Source organism: Mus pahari, chromosome 12 (assembly GCF_900095145.1).
Source record: "Mus pahari chromosome 12, PAHARI_EIJ_v1.1, whole genome shotgun sequence".
Lineage (NCBI taxonomy): Eukaryota > Metazoa > Chordata > Mammalia > Rodentia > Muridae > Mus > Mus pahari.
The window spans coordinates 79,237,368-79,258,279 of NC_034601.1; the positions used below are offsets into that span (position 1 = coordinate 79,237,368).

Genomic DNA, 20,912 nt, shown 5'->3' on the forward strand with positions numbered 1-20,912 from the left:
TGCTAAGAATGAGGGGTGTGTGTGTGTGTGTGTGTGTGTGTGTGTGTGTGTGTGTGTGTGTAGGGGGGACGGAACACTCAAGTGTTTATTATTTGTTGGATGACTTAAGCCTCGTAGCAGCACCACGAAGCAAGTTATCATGTTTATTATTTCAGAGAAGGAAACCAAGGCCCAGAGCAATTAGATAACTTACTCGGGCCTACAAGGATAGCTAGCAGGAGCCATAGAGTGAAACTATTTGTTTGTGAGTCTAATGTTCCCTCTCCGTGTCTCTGCCCTGACTTATAAATACAGGTTATTGCTGCTGTGAGAAGCTTTAAATGGTTTGATGAGCAGGAGAAACAGAAGCAGGGCTGATTTTCCTCTCTCCCTTTCTTCCTGCTTCCGGCTCTGCTGCCGCGATTGCGTTTTCTTTCTCTCTTTTTGTCCTTTTGAGAATGTGAGTGTGACAACCTAGGAGAGCTCGGTGTGGCCTTTAAGTAAAATGGGGAAACCATTTTCAAGCACATTTCCTATGCTGCAGGGAGCTCCTCCTTTGTTCCCTGCTGAATGGAATGCCAACCCTGAAGGGCATCTTCCTCCCTCCCAGGACCCGGTTGGCATTTAAAGTTGACAGCCACCAGTTTCCACTTCATTCATTCACATTCAAGAGAAAATGGTCCCCGGGTGCTCCTAAGCCTATGCTAAACTCTGTATGCAAGACACATCATTCTGTTTCAAGTCCTTTAAGGCTCTGAGGAGGTTTGCATACTGGGAAGTATCAGTAGGTGAGTGGAATATCAGTTGTCACTTGATTTCATACATAAAGAGCTGCCTGTGACTACTTTAGGACAGAATAACTTGCTGAAGGTGACAATTCTGTAGCAGGCTCAGGCCTTAAAACCAAGTCTGCCTTCTTGTGCCCATCAGGGATCTTTCCCTGAAGGCAGAGACCCTGCCAGAGTTTTGTACTTCACAACAACCAATTGGACGGATTGCTCAACCAACTGACTTACTGCATTAGCAAGTGGAGTTAGCAAACAGAGGAGAAAAATCCTAGGCTACCATAAGATTATCATGCCCTGCCTTGGCCTGCGGTGAGCATCTACTCTCACAATAGCTTCAGAAAAGAAAGATTTTCATGCCATAGAGGAAGAAGAGCGGCAGATTGGCGCGGACAGTCAATTTCTAATTGGGATAATTTTCTCTTTATGAAAAGCTTGTCACATAGCTTGTAAATGAGCAACTCCTCCCTCAATTGTAGGTGTGCTGGCTTTTGGGGAAGGCGGGATATGCAGAGTTAAAAGGTGACAGGGTGTGAGAAGGGCAGTGACTTTGTACCTGCCTTCCCAGAGCAATAGCTGACCAAGTCTTTCTGCCTTCCTAAGCAAATGATGCAGAATTTGCAACTTTTCTAAAGGGCTTTTTCTCAGTTGTTCACATGAGAGAAAATTTACTGAAAGCTTTCCTTTATATTTGCATTTTGCAACAATCCATCAATCATTTAACATTTCACTGTAATGACTAGTTAAAAAAAATATTTGTTAAACAAATAATGACTTTAGGGAAAGGAAATTGATTTAAGAGCACCTCCCAGCTTTCTGACCTCCTCATTTGGATGTCTGCCCCGATCAAGTGACCAAACCCAGCTAAGACTGTGCGGATGTGGGTGCTATACTGGAATCGGGTGCTTTTCTAGACAGTGAGGTAGAGGCATTTCAGATGGAAACATAGATCAGGGGTGGGCCAGGCAGACCCAAATAAGTGGCGGATAAAACTCTGACCTCATCTCAGCTCTCCATAAACATCAATGTCATGAATGAGAAAGGAAGGTCAGGACCAAAATGTCACAACAAAATACAATGAATGCTGCCGGGGCAATCAGGGGAAGAGAGTTATCCATGGATGTGTCTGCTTGACAGTGTTGTATCATGGCTAAGTGTCCCACATCTGATGGATGGTGGTGTGGCTACAACGAAGAAAGTCTGCTTCTAAAGCAGGCACAATAATGTACTAGTGAGCAAAATGTCAGGAAATCTACAAGGTCCTTTCCAGTGTTTCCATAGAGATAATAGGTTTTATCTTACACTCTTTCATCCGGCTGGAGATTGAACCCGGAGCTTTGATCTCTATACATGGAAACTGAGAGATACATGGTAGTGTGCTCTATAGCCTAGGATGGCCCGAAGCTTCTGATCTTCCTGTCTCAGCTTCTCAAGTAAGGCGTAGCGGAGGGTACCGCCATGCCTCACTTGGCAGCTATATCTATGTTGAAAGAATGGGAGAAGACTAAAGTGAATTTGGTCAGTTAGAAATGGCTGCTGCATCTGGAATGTGGAGAATCTGGGAGAGTTTATAGTGTCCCTCTTGAAATGTTCCTTTACGTTCCAAGACAGAACTCATGGCTATGAAGTGATACCACGAGTGCCTCCTCCAGTCTCCATCCTCAGGCAGGCGATTAGAAACCCACAGCTGTGAAAGTGCTTTAGAGAAAAGCCAATTTGTTTCCTATGAATGTGAGCTAGGCTGCATATACAGATAACGACATTAAACAAAACGTCTACATGGCCAGTTCCAAACACATTTGTTGCCTTCTCTGTGTGCTTAAGTATGACACAGAAAAAATGCTGATCTGCAAATATTGAGGAGCTGTGGCATGAGGTAGAGCATATGGGAAAAAAAGAGAAAGTGCCTTTTCTTTGCAGTGATGTGTAAAGATGTTCTGTGTCCTGAACTAATAACAGACCTTCCATTCCGTTTACACTGCCCCTCTTTTACAGTAGGCTGGGCGCCTCATAAATAGCTCGCTAAGCCTAGAGTCCACTTTGGAAGTGTACAGGTGTAGAAGCTATTTCACAGACAGGAAAGTGAGGCGCAGGGAGGTTAATTGTCTAGATCAACCCTGAGAATGTCACAGATGCCAGAAATTGGAAGGGACTTTAAAGGTCAAAGCCCTACTCTGCTTGATGCAGAGGTCCCCACACTGCCGTAGGAAGCCTATCGCTCTGAGAGATTCTCTCATTCAGTCTAATCTACTCCTGGGTAGCTTTCATTCTATTTAATGTGTCTCAGTTCAAAAGGAAAGTTCCTCCGTTTTCTTGAGTCTTAATCCAATTCCCTGTTCATTAAACCGTACAAGTTGGGTTTGACGATGTGCAGAGGAGTATAATAAACCACGGAGACCCAAAAGATCAGATCATACATTTTAAATGTTAATTTTGTCTTCATTTGAACTTAGAAACATGCAAAATGGCATTTCACAAATGTGTGGATATATTAATATACCCACATCTAATAGGCTTCTTAAGGGCATGTATGTATAAATTGGGAATCGTCCAGAGGGAAGGAAAAGTTGGAGCTAAGAAGTGGAAATGTGAGGCAGGAACTACCTTGGGAAGTGTAGCATGTCTTAGTGCAAATCTTTAGAATATGGTTTTCCAAAATTACAACAATAACAACAACTACAGCCAAAGTAAGTTTGAGGCATTCCCTAAAGGGAATGTGTGCCTCTTAGTCACAAAGAAATTCATGAGGGGGTTTAACCCAAATATTTTTAGATTAACTATATTGCAGTCCAGCAATATATGCTGGTTCTGAATTCTGCATATTATGTAAGGTAGCTAAAAGCAATGTCACTTGCATGCAAAACATAAAGGCCGGTTTCCTGAGCAGAATTCTAACATTTTGCTGAGTTCTGGACAGGTTGCTGGAATTGGGTATATGAAAGTTTTATGTCAAAGATGAGAAAAAGCAAGAAGTGTAAATGTTTGCCTTGTTAGGTCCTGGTAGTGAGGACCCTCTGTCCCCCTGTTACCTCAGTGGGAATCATGGGTAGGCATATAGTAAGGGCGATTTGAGCAGTATTGATGTTCTCACAGCACCATGGGCTAGCTCTGCACAGCAAAAGACTCACTGTTTCCTTCATGGTGCTGACTGTACAGAATCCCCTTCATCTCTGCTGATATTCTATGTGGAAATGCAAAAGAATTCACTGGACATTAAAAAACTTAAGTCACCATTTGAATACAGTCCTAAGAGTTGATATTTCACCTGTTCATAGGATGGTTGGGACATTATACGATTTAGCTCTGATTTCCAAGGGTACACAACATGTTGGCATTCAAGGACCTCGTTGCTATTTTTGTGCTTGTATTTCTCCATAGGCTCTCTTAGGATTTATTCTTTTCAGTCACTGACTTCTCTTTGTAAATTAATCTCATTTCAAATTCAGCCTTGTTGAATGTATATGTATACGCTGGAATTTGATTCAGGCACAAAGATTAATGAAACTATGAAGTTTGCAGGAAGAAGAAAGGGACTGGAAATATTGTATTAACTGAATTAACCCAGACCTAGAAACACCAGTGAGGTGCACCCTGTCTCATAGGCAATGCAAATCCAACTTCAGATCGCTATATGGGTATACTCACGTGGGAGTGAGGGTAGGCAATGCTCCCTAAACTAGAAAGAAAGCTGTGAGAAGCAGAGAGGCTTTCAAGGACAGTGGGGAAGGCAATAGAATATATGTGTCATAAGGGTAGGTGAGATGGCTCATCAGGTATAATAGTGCTTGCTTTGCAAGCCCGACCACCCAATTCCCAATCCCTAGAATATCTATACACAAGCACACACACACACACACACACACACACACAGAGAGAGACAGAGACAGAGACAGAGAGAGACAGAGAGAGACAGAGACAGAGAGAGAGACAGAGAGACAGAGAGAGACCGAGAGAGACAGAGAGAGACAGAGAGAGACAGAGAGAGAGACAGAGACAGAGAAGTCAGAGAGACAGAGAGAGATAGAGACACAGAGGGAATCAGAGAGAGACACACAGAAAGACAGACAGATTGTAAATAAAAATATTTTAAAATACAAAGATTTGCATGTGACATAAAAGGAAAAGACTGGGACTGAAAGGCATAAGGAGACAGAGGACCATGGAGCTGGGATTCAGGGGAGGATGGTCAACAAAAAGAAAACCTGTATGAGGATGACATAACAAAACCTGTTACTTTATATACTGATAGGATTACTCATTGTTCTGTTGCTGTGAAGACAAAACAATTTTTATAAAAGAAAGCATTTAATTGGGAGTTTCTCACAGTTTGAGAGAGTCAATCTATTATCTATTATCATCATGGTGGGGATCATGGTGGCAAACATGGGGCTAAAAGAGTAGCAGAGAGCTACATCCTGATCTGGAGGCAGTAGGAAGAGAGCGAGAGAGTAAGAGTGAGAGTGAGAGTTAGAGTGAGAGAGTGAGAGTGAGAGTGAGAGCGAGAGTGAGGGTGAGAGAGAGATGCTGGGGTTCTGGCATGGGATTTTGAAATCTCAAAGCCTATTTACAGTGGCACTCTTTTTTCAACAGGAATTCAACAGGAATCCACCTCCTCTAACAAAGCCCAACATCCTAATATTTCCCAACAGTTCATCAACTGAGGACTAAGCATTCAAGAAAATGGGTCTATGGGGAACACTCTCATTCAAACTGCCACAGTGATTTAACACATCCTTGCTGTAAAACGTTAAGACCATGGGTGATGAAATTACTAGTGACTATTGCAGGCTGCTGGGTATCTCATGTGGATGTGATGGATACAGAAGATAATGAAACCATAACCTAACAAACCAAGGAATAAAGAGCAACAAGACACCTCTCAGGAGCCCTGTGCCATGAGTCCAGGGCTGGGTTGGCTGTCAGCGACTTACTGCCTTAAGGACTCAGTGCTTTTCATTCACATTGGCATACAAAGTCCAGACTGCTTTCCTTAAATCCAGGCCCTCCTATTCACAACTCTGCTTGATGTCTATATGGGTCTAAAATTCACATTTAGCACATCCATGACCAAGGACTTGATATCTGTGATGGTTAGTTTCCAATGTTGACATGCCACAACCTAAAAAGCCACTGGGAAAGAGAATCTCAATTGAGGAATCATGTAGAAGGAGATGACCTGTCGCATGTCTTTGGAGGATTTTCTTGATGGTTAGTGGAGATAGGAAGACTCAGCCTGAGTATGGAAGTGTCATTCCATGGGCTGGGTCCTGAAATGCATAAGACTGAAGGACGCAGGCAACATATGTACATTCATCTCCTCTCTCTCTCTCTCTCTCTCTCTCTCTCTCTTTCTCTCTCTCTCTCTCTCTCTCTCTCTCTCTCTCTTTCTCTCTCTCTCTCTGACTTCCTGCCTTGCCCCCCACCTCCCAGCAATAATGAATTGTTATGGAGTGTAATCTGGAACTGCAAGCTAAATAAATCTTTTCCCTTTTCCTTCCCTAAGTTGCTTTGGGTCAGGAAATTTAGCTACAGCATCAGACAGGAAAGTAGGACATTATCATCTGTGTTCCCACAGGTTAGCAGTACTCAACCCTTTACAGCTCAGATGGTGGCAACTCTGTCATTTGGTTCCTGTCAAAGCTGAAGAGACTAACTTTTACTTCCCTCCCCATCTCCTGACCTCCACTACCTCCAGATATTATTATCATTCTAGAACTTTTTTTTTTTAACCCACAGGTATGAGAAGTCATAGCATACCTTGCCTTTACAATAGCATTAATAGTTCCTAAGACAGATCATAGATTTCCTGCCTTAAAAATTTAAAAATAAGCTTACCATATGGCATTTGTCTCATGTCAAAGGAATGCAGTATGTTTTCCTTGACATATGACTCGCCTGAAATGCCAGCCAAACTTTCCTACTTTAGGAGAGCTACGGGAGTTCACTCTGTTCCTGCTGCGTTGGTCCATTGAGGCAAATGTCTGCAACCTGAGATTCTCAGAGCTTTATACTTCAAAGTCAGTGTCATGCTGGCACAAAAATACTGATGCACACATAAGACAGCTTTAAAAAGCTGTCAAAGCGGGGGAGGGGGGAATGACAAGTTGGGGTTATCTATGATGCTGCTTACACAGCTTTCTCAAAGACTCTTTGATCCCTCATTCAAACACACCCCACGCTACAATGTAAATGGGAGCAAGAGAAGTGGTGTACAGGAGAGACTTGCAAATGGGAACCACATTCAGACATTCAGAGTGTTAGGCCTGTTCAGCCTCTAGCATGTTCCCGGTGCTTGATGCTCTAACCCCAATGCTAGCACCTCCATTTCCTGGCTTGATTTCCGTCAGAACAATCTGGCCCCTACAGTTGTCATGACCACTGTCACCTACATAGAGTGCTTTATCAATACCACAACCTCTCCAGTACCTCCTCCAATGACTTTTCATTTCACACAGAGCACTAATTCTCCCAGGGGTCTCTAGTACCCCAGCATGGACTTCATCAATTTCTCTCCCCTGACCTTGCCTACCACCAATCTTATCTAACTCAGTTCCAGTCACATTTACTTCTTCCTGAGCTCTGTAATACATAAGACATGCTTTCTCCAACACTAGCAACTAACTTAGATGGAGCCCTCTGGTACTATATAATAACTCACCTCCTCACCAATCTCAACAGTTTGCTCAAACTTCACTATTGCAAAGTGATGTGACATGGTCCCAAACACTGGGAATTGCACTCCAGCTTCCCTACTGTGCTGTTTCTTTTCTCTTCCACATAGCTTATCATGTTTGAAACAAATAAACAAACAAAACCCATATCACTTTCTTGAGGCTGTTCTTCAGGTTACCATAGAAAATAAATATGCAAAGTCAGTGTTTTCTATTTTATTTTGGTTCACTGGTGAATGACAAGTGCCTAGGACAATCTACAAAACACAGTAAATACTCAGTGTATATCCAGACAGAATGGAACAGCATAATTAAATATAAAAAAATGTTCTCATCGGATGGAGTCAAGAAGTACGGTGCAGTATGAGTTTGAGTACTGCAGGAAGCAGTCTACTTAGCACTGGAAACTAAATCTTGTCTTATACAGGACAGTGAGGAGTCCATGGTGAGGCCCTTCTATGACAAGAACCCTACTGTCTGTGGCCAAGAGAAAAGGTCTTAAAACAATAAGAAATGCTCTTAGAAGAGTCCTATTGGCTGGTCAGAAACCCAGAAACCAGAGCTGCTCCCCTTGATTCTTCATAAGGGTTTAGCCAAGCTTCATTTCATGGCCTTGCTCTGCAGCAATGTGGATCCCAATGGTGGCCCCCCTCCTTTGAAGTCTCCTCCTTTTGTCTTTTGCAGTTAAAACATTCAGGCACTTAAACTTCACTCATGTATCCTGAACCTCCTTGTTGACCACACGTGTACAATGGCCAGGACAACTGAGCAGTAGAAAGAAGATCTAAGCACAAGGTAAGCCAGAGACTAGGGAGAGCATATATGAAAGCACCCTCTACTGTTGCTGCATATGTTTGGGGTAGGGACTAAATACTGTGCTTAATGAAGTCTAAAATAATGCTCTAAAAACCCTTACTCATATATTAAAATTCTTTAAGATATGAAAGACTTTTATCTTATCTGTGTACAGGTAGATTGTGTGTGTGTGTGTGTGTGTGTGTATTGTATCTGCTTAATATATGCATGTGTATGTGCTGGTGCACACACAGGATGCATGGAGGAAGATGTCAGATGTCCTTCTTTCTCACTTGACTCCTTACTCTCTTGAGATGCATCTCTAACTGAAGCTACAGTGACACTGGTGACCAGAACACCAAGCTATGCCCCTGTTTCTATTCCCTCCACATTGTGCTGTGGTTAGAAGCACCATGGTATCGTGTTTGGATTCTCATGGGTGCTTGCACCTGAGGTCCTCAGCCCTGCACAACAATTTTCCCCACTCAGATGTCTCTCTAGCTCCTGTGTTTGGGAGATTTTTAATGATGGGTTAATTCTTGAGATGCCATAGGAGGGTAATTTTACCTCAAGGGCTTCTTGCCAGCTGTTCCTGGTAGAATTTTGTACCCAGGTATCTGTCTACATTGCTCAGTCAGTTTCCTTCTTTTGGAGTTTTACTTAAATATTTGGTATTACGTACTATCCAGAAATCCTTATATAAATTTACAAATCTCCTCCCTGTCCAGTCTGCCAAACATCATTAGCTGCTTTTGCTTTTTTCATAACATTTCTACTATTTATATAAGAAATATTTACTTTTGTGTTTTGTTTAGATAAACAGGCTGGAGAATTCAAAAGGTCAGAGATATTTTTACTTGTGCTTTGGAATATTTTTGCTATTAGTAAATGCTTATAACAAGGGTGTCCATCATTAAAAGACACTCTTCTATCATTCTGTCTCCCTAACTACATTGTGTATGCATGTGTGTATGTGTGTGTGTTAGAGAGAAATAGAGAGAGAGAGAGACAGACAGACAGAGACAGAGAGAAACAGAGAGAGACAGAGAGAGAAACAGAGAGACAGAGAAAGAAACAGAGAGACAGAGAAAGAAACAGAGAGACAGAAAGACAGAGATACATGTGGACAGAGAGAAGGAGAGGGAGGGAGAGACATTTATTTATATTTTCATACTTGTCTTCATTTTAGACATTACCCAACGAAAGCAATTGCCTTTTTATGACAAAATGAAACAACTTGTAGCAAGCACACTGGGAAAGGGAGCCAGTTAGAGCACAGAGGAAGCATACCATGGACTACGCATGCTCTGTTGCCTTGCTTGGTTTCCCCAGTATCTCCTGAACATTACCAGATCTGCCTGGATATGAGTATTAAGCCCATTTACTGAAAGGAAGTTTAAATAGAATTGAGAGTGACTGGTCAAACTCTAACATGGTTGTCTTGAGTTAGTCACAAACTGAAGCCTAGGCCTGAGTGTGGTTTCCCCATTGAAATGTAGATTAGTACCTGCTTGCTTGGAGCTGTAGGTGTCTAACCAAGTGGAATGGAACACTGAAATCCCACCCTCTCTGGCCTCCAAGTTCATGTTTCCTTGTAAAAAATCATTTTAGAATGTCATTGGTTTAAAGGAAGCAGCAACAGTTTTAGTCATCAGTGTCCAGTAACAGTGTTAGGGCTTAGACCCATGACATTACAAAATGTCACACCTTTTAGCCATAAGTTCCTTGAATGGGAAGAGAAGAGGTTGGAAGGTTTCAGGAACAAGGATTTTCTACATTTCTACCACCATCTTGTCCTCCGACTCTCTCTCTCTCTCTCTCTCTCTCTCTCTCTCTCTCTCTCTCTCTCTCTCTCTCTCTCTCTCTCTCTCTCTCTCTCTCTCTCTCTCTCTCTCTCTCTCTCTCTCTCTCCCTCCCTCCCTCCCTCCCTCCCTCTCTCATACTGTGAGATTTTATGGTGAGATTCTTCACCAAGGCAACCCTGAGACACTCATTCTTTCCTTTGTCCCTTGAGTATTCAGTCCAGGAAGTTCTCCCACCAATGCCAAGAAAAAGGAACACAATAATGTCCTGATTTAGTTTACTCCATGTCACACAAAATAGTAATTTTCAGTCTGTGCTATGCTCTGAGTGATTCCATTATTATAAAACAGCAGTTTGCAACCATACTGAGTGTAATGTTGGTGTGGAGTACCTCTGTACCTTGCTTGTATGAATAAACTACCAACAATCCAGAATGAACCAGGAGACAGAATGTTTTAAGCTGTTTTGGCATAGGCAACATCACCATTTGTGACTTTATCAGTTTAATATTAAGTCAGGAACACATGGATGCATTGGTGTTTTAAAATCCTCTATAAAAATGGTCAGGGCTGGGTCCTTAGCACACTTATCAACAAATGGAATGTAGAGGCAATTCAACTCATATAAAATAAGAGACATTTAATCCTTCAGTGCAGTGACACCCACCACCCTCTCATAAGACCATATGATGCATATGTAACATGATCAACAAGTAATGAACCCTCAATTCTCTGCCCAGGGCTTCAGTTTGTGACAAGGCTTTGCTTGAAACAGCTCCCTGAAGTATACATTTGCCTAGACCCAGCCCTGGCTTTAAGAACATCTCTGTGCATGTTTGAGGCTGTGTGGCTTAGTTCTGTAATATCTAATCCCAGTAATGGTCCTCTTGGCACCTCTATCAGCACCGTTCCCGTGCCTTCAGCAAGGCCCCTTCAAACCCTGCAGCCTTTAAACCATCCCAGTGACATTCTGTAGTATTTATGTAAAGGGGAATATGATCTAAGAGCTAATATTAGCGATGGAGATCGCAGCGAAAGACCCTGTGATTGACAATGGCCGCTACCAAGTAAAATTAGTAGTCTTCGATGTACTAAAGTCAGCATAATTGATATAGCTTCTTAGATTATTATAAAAATGCAAGCATGATTATTTCTGACACAGTTCATTCACTTCAGAAAGCTGGTCTTGTAGTTGGCCCTTCTGATTTCTATCAATATCAAATCTCCATTTTGGCCGTTCACATTTCTACACAGGTGTCCATTTTTCATTCAAATTAAGTATAAAAATAGAAAGAACTTCAAGGATGGGAACAATAGCTTAGTGGTAGAAGAGTTGCCTGCTAAGTGCAGTGCCCCTGTAACACACATACCTTCATATACATATATATATATATATATATATATATATATATATATATATATGCATATGTACACGGATACATACATGCATACATTCATTTATGTATGTATACACAAAATAAAGCTTAGGGTTCCCTGAATTTTTTTTAACATTTCTTCTAAAGGATCTTGGCATCATATGAAAATATGGTTAAGTAAATCCATTATTCCTTTCTGTTATAATTATGTTTGTATGTTATGGTTGTTAGTTGTGACTTTTATGATGATAAGGAAAGGTGCCAGCCACTTTTGTCCCACACTGAAGATAATTTGTCAAGCAAACTAAGGTGGTCTCCTAGAAAAATGCACAGAGGATAAGGGGAAGATTGATGAAGATGGATTTGACAGACAGACAACTGTGAAAGAGGAGCTGTCCAGCTTCATAGGTGTGGCTATGCCTCAGCCTTCAGTTTAGTCCTCCCTCTGATTTCTTTCCCCTTCCTCCCTTTCTCCCCCTCCTTTCTTGTGTATCTTTATATTTGATATCAGGGTAGAGGGCCAGGATCAAGTCTAGCCAAGCATATATACCTTTATAAATAAAGTTTTATTGCCATTTACAGTGTCCACTCATCTACATACTATATATGAACTCTTAGCAAAGTAGTTGTGTCCAAGAACATATGCCCACAATACTGTGCTGTGCATTTTTCTGTTTATGTAGAAAGTTTGTCGGCATAAGTGGCAGAGGCTACATTTGGCTGCACTAGGTCTTGAGAAAGCAGAAAGTGCTGAGTAGACTTCATGCTGCACTGGGTACCCCTCTTCCCGGCTTTCTGCTGTGTGTTAAGGGAAAGAAGCCAGTCTTCCACAGGGGTCTAATGAACCAGAGATCCTGGGAACAGCAAGTTCTCGGGATGTCTCGAATCCCCACAGCCAGTGAGACTGAGTGAGTGATGTGAGCACCTGGGGATGAGGAAGGGAAGGGGTGGGGCATGCCAAAACTTCGCTCTTTCTACACTTTAACTTGTAGGGGACCTCTGCCTGCCAGCATTGAGTCGATTGAATTTTGTCCTTAGAGACTTGCATGCTGCTCCCATTGACTTCGATGGGAGTAATGGGGCATTTTGTCCCACGACATCTGTGCTGGCTTCAGGCTATTTAACAAACTCCTACTAAACAAATCCCACTAAAGGCTCTTTAATGGGTACTTAATTCTGTTGTAGAAGTAGGTGCTGAGCTCACCTAAGTCCTTCCTTTCCCTTCAGGTTTGCTGTTTTCTCCTTTTTATGGCTTGATAATTACTACACTGGCGAAGCCTGAGTCAGGCAGTATTAAACCCACTCCGAGTCACCGGATGTCTGCTTTTATCGATCTCAGTTGATCTGCTTACCCTGTAGGTTCCAATTTAATGGTTCAATTGATTATTCATTTACATTTTTAATGTTGCAGGCAAAATCATTTTAACATGAATCATCTCTAACTTAATGGGTAACATACAGTCATTTGGGATATTCCTTTCAACAAGTATTTATTGAGCATCTGAACTTAGATGAGCCTACCAAGGATAAAAGGTCATTCTAGTTTATGGTCAACACTGACAAAAAATGATGTGCTGATGTTTTGGCTGCACAAAGGGGCTGCTACTCTGAATGGTTCCCAGCTGTTTAAAGGTAGTTAGGACATCAGTTTTTGTATAATTAAATTTTGTCTGCATATACCTTTCTATAATGCCCACCTCATTGTTTGAACTTATTCTTAACCACAAGCGTTCCTATAATTTATTTTCCTTTTAGATGATTTTGATTTGCTGGAGATGTAGAAAGCTTGAGTGCTTATACGAAGGTGAGCCCCCTAAAGGGGGAGCTTGTTTGATTCTATTAGCTTGCAAAACTCCTTACCAAACACAGCAACATGGACCAATCTAACTACACTTAGGTTCCACTGTCATGTTTTACCTGAAGGCTCTTTAAATATACTTTGTGGAGTTTATTTCGTAACATGACATCACCCTGTATATCAAGCAGGTGAAACTGAAATCACAGGTGCGGGTGGCGTACCCTTCCTAGTAGGAACTGCTTAGCGTTCCATATTTATGAGTTATATGTCTAATCACCTAGGGCTTGCACTTGTTTCTAACATGAGATGAGGCATAGAAAAATACAGAAAGGGGGCACTTCTGATCATAATAGTCACCTTTAGCTGACAATACAAGTGGAGCCAGAGATTAATGCTGAATAGAGGATACATGGTACTCACTTGCTAGGGAACCGCATGAGCTAATGCTTGCTGGAAAAGGCAGTGGAAAATGAAAAAGTGCCAAAATGCTTGGAAGGGCCTCCTTTTGCTAATTCTCACTGCCAATTTCATTAGTCTTATTATAAACCAGGCAGAAGAAGAAAGGAACTATTCTAAATTCTTGGGAAAAGATCAAAGGGTCAATAGTATTAGTCTTTGTGCATGAAATTATTGAACTCTTTTTCTATGTACCTGGTCTATGACAGGAAACAGATTCTAAGTAGTGCTAGAATTTCAGATCTTAGGAATACCTCATGTCGTAGACATGTAAACACATCACTGATATGGAATGTGTAATGCTTCAATTTCCAAACCCCTTCTCTTCCCTTGGTGCTCTGAGGGAGCTTGAGAAAGGCAACATTTGAATGTGGTCATGGACAATGAATGACTTTACCATAGGAGTGTGGAGATCAGTCTGTGCCGTCCCCTAAGTTACTAGATATTGCAGAAGCATGCTATGTTTTGCTTTTCATCGTGGCTTGCTTCAGACTGCTCTGCCCTGAGAGACCTTCCCTAGAAACTTTCTACCAGGTTCTCTACTTTGACCTCTCTGTCATCTTTGACATTCCCTGCCTTTCTAAACCTTTACTGATATGCTATAAATTACATATATTCAAATGGAGGCTGCTTGACTGTGTGATGTATAATTAATAATTGAGAATTAACATTACTAATCAAGATTGGAATAAACAACAACAAAAACCCTTAAATATCAAGGAAGACCCCAGCCATAGATATCAAAAAGGAGATTCTCTGGAGAATTGCTGCTAATGAGAATGCTGCCTGCTCCTTGGGGATTTATTGTTACTCAATAAATTCTGTCATGGTGGAAAGACACAACTATGTTTGTTGATGTTTTGGCGTAACACACTCACCACAAGGAGGGACCAGACTCTAAAAGAGTAAGTACATAGAAAGAACTTGGGGATTCTTAAGGACTGGTAGCTCATATGAGCAGTATATGGGCAGTAGAGAAACTTTAATATGTAGCTGAAGGAGATTCATTGGCTCTAGTTAAACAAAGGTAAGATAGAGCTTGGAAGATACTTTAGTTGGCAAATGGAGAAAATTGTTTGGATTTCCAGTACCCAACTTAAAAATAGTGTGTGTGGGGGGGGGGTGGCACTGTAGTGTGCATTTATAATCTCAGCTTGAGGTACAGGAATGGAAACAAAAGGATCCCTGGAGCTTACTAACTAAGAAACCTAACTGAATCAAAGGGCTCTATATTCAGAGAGCCCCTATGTCTTTGAGTTTTACTGCTGTAAACAGACACCATGCCCAAGGCAACTCTTATAAGGACAGCATTTAATTGGGGCTGGCTTACAGGTTCAGAGGTGCAGTCCATTATTATCAAGATGGGAGCATGGCAACATCCAGGCAGGCATGGTGCAGGCAGAGCTGAGAGTTCTACATCTTCATCTGAAGGCTGTTAGTGGAAGACTCACTTCCAGGCAGTTAGGATGATGGTCTTAAAGCCCACGCCCACAGTGACACACCTATTCCAGCAAGGCCAGATATCCAAATAGTGCCACTCCCTGGGCCAACACATTCAAACCATGATACCCTGACTCAGGACAAAAGTGGAGAACAGTGGAAGAAGACAGATGCCAGCCAGCACACACACACACACACACACACACACACACACACACACACACACACTACATACATGCTCACAAGGGAGCCTGAGCTCTGATAAGCCCTGAAATGTGAGCAGAAGATAATAGGGGAAGTGGCAGTAAAGCTAACTTCAAATGGAGGAAGTTCAGAGACAGATTAGGCGCTGAACTACCACCTTCCAGTCTGCATCCTAAAATAAGTGGCTAGAACAACCAAAGCCCACTGGTTTGTCTTAAAACAGTTAATGACTGTACTGTAAGGTGGCAATTGGACAAGCTATTTCCAGAGTAATATTTGTAGCTGCCACTCAAGCTCCCAAATTTTGTACTGGGCTCACCCCTGGGACTTAAGATCTCTTCCTCAGGGAATAGATCATTTTAGTGGCATAATGTCTACTTAGATGTCTGCTTGTTGTCTGATTATAGTAACTTTTTTTAGATGCAATACCTACTTTTGTTAGATTCTTGAATTATGTCACTGCAATTGTGATCACACTCTCAAGTAGAGTAGTACTAATGAAATCCTGCCATTAGCCCTGTAATTAGATCATAATATGTATCAATTAGATGACTGTCATGGTTTGAATATGCTTGGCCCAGGGAGTGGCACTATTTGGAGGTGTGACCTTGTTGGAGTAGGTGTATCACTGTGGATCTGGGCTTTAAGATCCTCATCCTAGTTGCCTGGAAGTGAATATTCTCTTAGCAGCCTTCAGATGAAGATGTAGAACTCTCAGCTTCTCCTCCACCAAGCCTGCCTGGATGCTGCCATGTGCCTGCCTTAATGATGGCCTGTAAGCCATCCCCAATTAAAGTTGTCATTTATAAGACTTGCCTTGGTCATGGTACCTCTTCACAACAGTAAAACCCTAAGATAATAATGTATTTTTTAAAAATGCAACTAAATTTATCAAATTAGCTATATAAGGTATCCCCAAATTCTTTTAGAATTCTCAGTTAGCTTATGAGAGAGAGTGTTTCTGTATGTATGGTCTGATGAATTTCATGGTGGGCAGAGTGTCCAGGTACACACACGCATGCTTGTGTGTGTGTGTGTGTGTGTGTGTGTGTGTGTGTGTGAGAGAGAGAGAGAGAGAGAGAGAGAGANNAGAGAGAGAGAGAGAGAGAGAGAGAGTCCCATACCTGTGCTGTCTTCGTACACCACCGTCACTGTTTTCCAGTTGTAATAGAGGACCAGATCCAGGACTGCCCTGCTGATAGCTGCATAATCTGGGTAGAGGTTGATGTAAAATAAGTCTCTGTTGTCCACAGAAGGGTGCTTCCAGCGAGTCTGAATGTGTGGAACTTCCAGAGCATTGCAAATAGACTGTACAGCACTGACGGAGGAGCTGTGGGAAGGACCGAAGAGGGCAGCCACCCCAAGAGCCAGCTGGTCGCATGCTGGTAATATCCAAAGACAAGGGAAGGAATTATGAGGGAGGGAAGGCAGGGAAAGGGTGAGAATGAGAGAGTTCTATGAATTAACGTTTTCCTTACACGGTTTCTCTACTTAACTGTCAGAGAACCCTCTATAATTCCCATCTGTTTGTTGTTATAATTTCTTTCCAGCTTCCAATAATCTTACATAGTAAAATACTGATCAGTATAAATGTACAGCCAATCAGCAATAAATCATAAGGCCAACTCCCTGCAAATAAAAATGAGTTACTCATCTCAGTTCATTACCTTCAACCAGATGAAGGCTAAATCCTTTACTTGATCCCATGAGCACTCTCTGAGCTAACTAGCAAACCATTTGTCAAATGAATATCCTATGAATTAAGTTCTGACATATGGTAGGATGACAATGGAAAGATTATTGTAGACAGAAAATGCAGAAGACCTTGTGGGTGACTATAAAATATGTCTACTCTGACATCTTTCTGAAGTTTAGATAGGGGTTTCTGCACTTGTTTTCTTACATAATTTTTCTATGTAACTATTAGAGAACCCCCTATAATTCCCATCCCAAATTGCTATTTTTGCTATCTTTTCTTTCCAGTTTCCAATATTCTTTAGATAGTAGAATACTGGTAAGTGTGAATGTACAGCTGATCAGCAATAAATCATAAGGTCAACTCCCTGCAAATAAAAATGAGTTACTCAGATGGGGCTTTCAGATTATTGAAATATTTGTAGAATGCATATAAGCAGGAAGGATGCCTAATTAGTTACAATGGAATGGCATGACCTAAAGGGATCTTTAGAAGACACTTGGTCTACCCCACTCATTTCATACACAATGGGCCTAATCATGGGACAGAAAAGTGACAGAGTTAAACCAGATCTTGAGGACTTCAAGTCAAGGTCAGGCCTCTTTCTCCTTCAATTATCAGTCAATCATAATTAAATTGCACATTTAAGATCTTATTCCTAATATTTTTGTTGTTAAAAGAAGAAAAGTATCCATTATGAGAAATTAGAATATTTACAATGTAGGGAAGACAAAAGACTCTGTCATCAGCCCATTAACTTGGAACAATGCTTACCAATATTGCAAAAAACTAGGATTGTTATTTAAGCATAGTGTGAGACATTGGTGCCTTTGTTGAATGAAGAGTACAACTTTCTCCCTAAGGTATTGCAAATTTAAGAGCATATTTCCACTGTTGGTAAAACAGATCACTGGGCAGGAATGCTGTCATTTATATAAGCCACTCTTATACATTTAAGTGTTTAAGCTCCTCTTAATTTTGACCATGATAAGTAATATTTCAATATTGGTATTTTTCTCTGTCTCTTAAATTACATCTTTGATGTAGATTCTAGGTGGTAGAGTTCACCATCTACTACCAAAAAATGTCTTGATATTTTAAAATTATTTGATACATATTAACCAAATTCCTACCCAGAAAGACAAGTCTGCCTATATTCTACTTCCATGAAGAACATTATCTACTAATCATATGTAAGTGGGTTTTAAATATAGGTTTATGTGCATCCTTCCAATTTAAATTGTAATTATTAGAAATGAATTTGATGGTTGGCAAGTGATAATAATTGAATACCTAAATTAAATAAATAGGATTATATAAATGAATTTGTGTTAGGGATTTTATAATTATGCCATTTTATATATAAAAAGGAATATCATATGTTTCTGTAAATTTCTTGGAAGTAATTTAGAGAGAATATAGAGTAAAATTTTAACAGCCATGTTGTGGCCATCTAAGGGACAGCTGATGTTGACAGTTATTTTTAAGGATGACTTCTTACCCTCTGTTACTTGGTGCCGATTGTCTGCACTAGCTATAGAGATGCAGAGCTTTCTTTCTGCAATGTGCTGAAGGTGTGAGTTGTCACTGTCCTCCCAAGCTTACTTCTGCATGTGTGTTCATTAGCCAGAAAATTGTGAACACAAAAGGATGCAAATTGTTGGCTTATCCCACATGAGAGGATTGAGATTCCTCTTAATGTGTCATGACTCTAGGATGCTAACATTTCTTGACAGAAAATCAATCCTTTAGCATTCTGTTTGTTGGAGTGTTTAATTTACAAGTATGGTTGGGTCTTCAGATCACAAGAAAGCCTTCATTATGTGCGTGTGGGGGTGTTGGTTGAAATATTCCTGTTAAATGTCATTGGCTTAGCTTTCTGTGGTATTCTTCAACAGTATAAGAGAGAGATAGAGCCAGAGAGAGAGAGAGAGAGAGAGAGAGAGAGAGAGAGAGAGAGAGAGAGAGAGAGAGAGAGAGTGACACAGATCTAATTCAGATAGTACATATATAATGATGCCTAATAATCTTTAAAATGTTAGGCAAATATAATATTTTTTATTATGTGTTCATAGGCAACTCCGACCTATAAGAAACCTATAATTCCACTTTTTTTGATCCATGCTATGAGGCCAAGGCTGGTTTCACATTCATCTCCATCTCTTTAGTGCTAGGAATTAAGGCATACAGCATCATGTCCAGCCTTCTTCTATCTTATGAAAAACAGGGTTATTATACTAAGATTATATTATATGTAGAAGCATTATTATTATATTAATCTTTACTTGATAAAGGACGTTTTTCTATTTTGTATATAAATAACACTTTAATGCCTGCAGGCAAGTGTTTCAGGTAAACATATACTCTTTGATCTAACTAGATCATCTCTGTTAACCTTTAACCTTGGAAATCACCAGAAACATGGAGTTGGTCATGTATGATTTTTGTGTTTGCAAAAGGCAAAGGGTATTCTGTAAGGAAAAGAATTCTTGATAAAAAGATGAGCAGCAACCTTGGCTTTCTCAAAATCTTCACGAAGTGTGTGTCCCTTTGTTAGAAGCCATGCTTCAGGTATATGAAATCATAAAAAACTGTTCCAGAGGTTCCTGAGGAGATAGCTAAGGCATCCCTGCTCTTCCATAACAACCAGTCCACACGATAAAGCTTGCAGACTAATATAAATTAGATTCCTCTTTGAGAACTTGTCTTCTATTCAGGAGAAGAAAGAAAGTCAAATTGTGATTTGTTCTCACAGATTTAATCTTCAGAATTTTATGATTTTGCAGAAAAGTACAAAAATAACAGCAACAAGAAAATGGGCTGATGTTAGATAAGCCCAACAGTTTGTTGAAGCCTTTTGTGATCCTGGGTTGGACTTACATATACCCTGGTTACTTTCCCATGCTTGGTAGATGTGACCTTCCACAACATTTTATTTGACTACACTGTACAATTTCTTGGTGGTATCTCAGCTTCAGGAAGGAAAAACAGATCAAACCTGACATTTTCCATTCACAGCTGAACCAGTTAATCATAGAATAGAGGGCACTGAAGGGTAAGCTAAGCCCAGGAAACAGGGCTAGGCAGTGTCCATCAGATGAGTTCAGATTGCATTGTTCAGTGATGTTGGCGACCAGGAATTCCTACCACCCATTGGCACTAAGATACCCACTTTGAAAAACAGATGAGAAAGAGAAAGGTGACCCATGCTGCAGACTTATCACCCAAAGAAGCTTGGTAAAGGTAAGAAAACAGTTACCTCTTCGGGAGGCTTCAAAACTATCAAAAAGATTAATTCTCTGGATGTCATAGGTTAATGTGGTATTGGGCATCAAGGTTCGGTTTCGGTTAATACTGGTGACTGCAAACTTGAAAGCTAATTCTTCAACATTAACAGGTTCATTTTCCACAGTTTCAAAAATCCCTCCTGCGGAAGTAAAAGAGATGCATAAGAAATGTTAGGCAGGATGCCACAGCACTGTTTTAAAAGAAGACTGTAAACTGCAAACAAAATACCCAAACCATAAGTGAAGGGGATAAACAAGGTAGATACAGAAGCCAGGCTGAATTAAGATGTGGTACATGCAAATACATAGTTCTTTCTGCATATGTATGCATGATGTTTTAGATCCCATACTGGATGTCTGATGCCTCTTAGATGGTATAAATAGATTCCAAATATTGCATACCACAAAAGTATAGCTGATAATGGAGTAGAAAACATTTTTCTCCAACTTTTACAAGAATTGTACTGTATTTGATCTAGACATAACTTAAACTCTATTCTGGTAGGCACTCCTGCCTTGGAATTACAACTTTTCTATTGAAAAACAGAGTTTTTAGGAGCTGGGGTAATAGCAGTTGTGGACAGGTGTATGGTCCTTCTAGAGGACCCAAGCTCAGTTGCCAG

The 20,912-nt window shown here is 40.8% G+C and overlaps 1 protein-coding gene across 7 annotated transcripts in view; it reads right to left on the reverse strand.

Moving 5' to 3' along the window:
• Grik1 (glutamate ionotropic receptor kainate type subunit 1) overlaps nt 1-20,912 on the reverse strand; it is a 396,194-nt gene that overhangs the window by 140,559 nt on the left and 234,723 nt on the right. For all 7 annotated transcript variants that reach the window (XM_021209775.2, XM_021209772.2, XM_021209773.2 and 4 more), the window contains exons 2-3: nt 20,262-20,429; nt 16,431-16,688 (exon numbers count right to left, since the gene is read on the reverse strand). In XM_021209775.2, the coding sequence (XP_021065434.1) occupies nt 16,431-16,688; nt 20,262-20,429 (426 nt within the window). The remainder of the gene's footprint in view (nt 1-16,430; nt 16,689-20,261; nt 20,430-20,912) is intronic.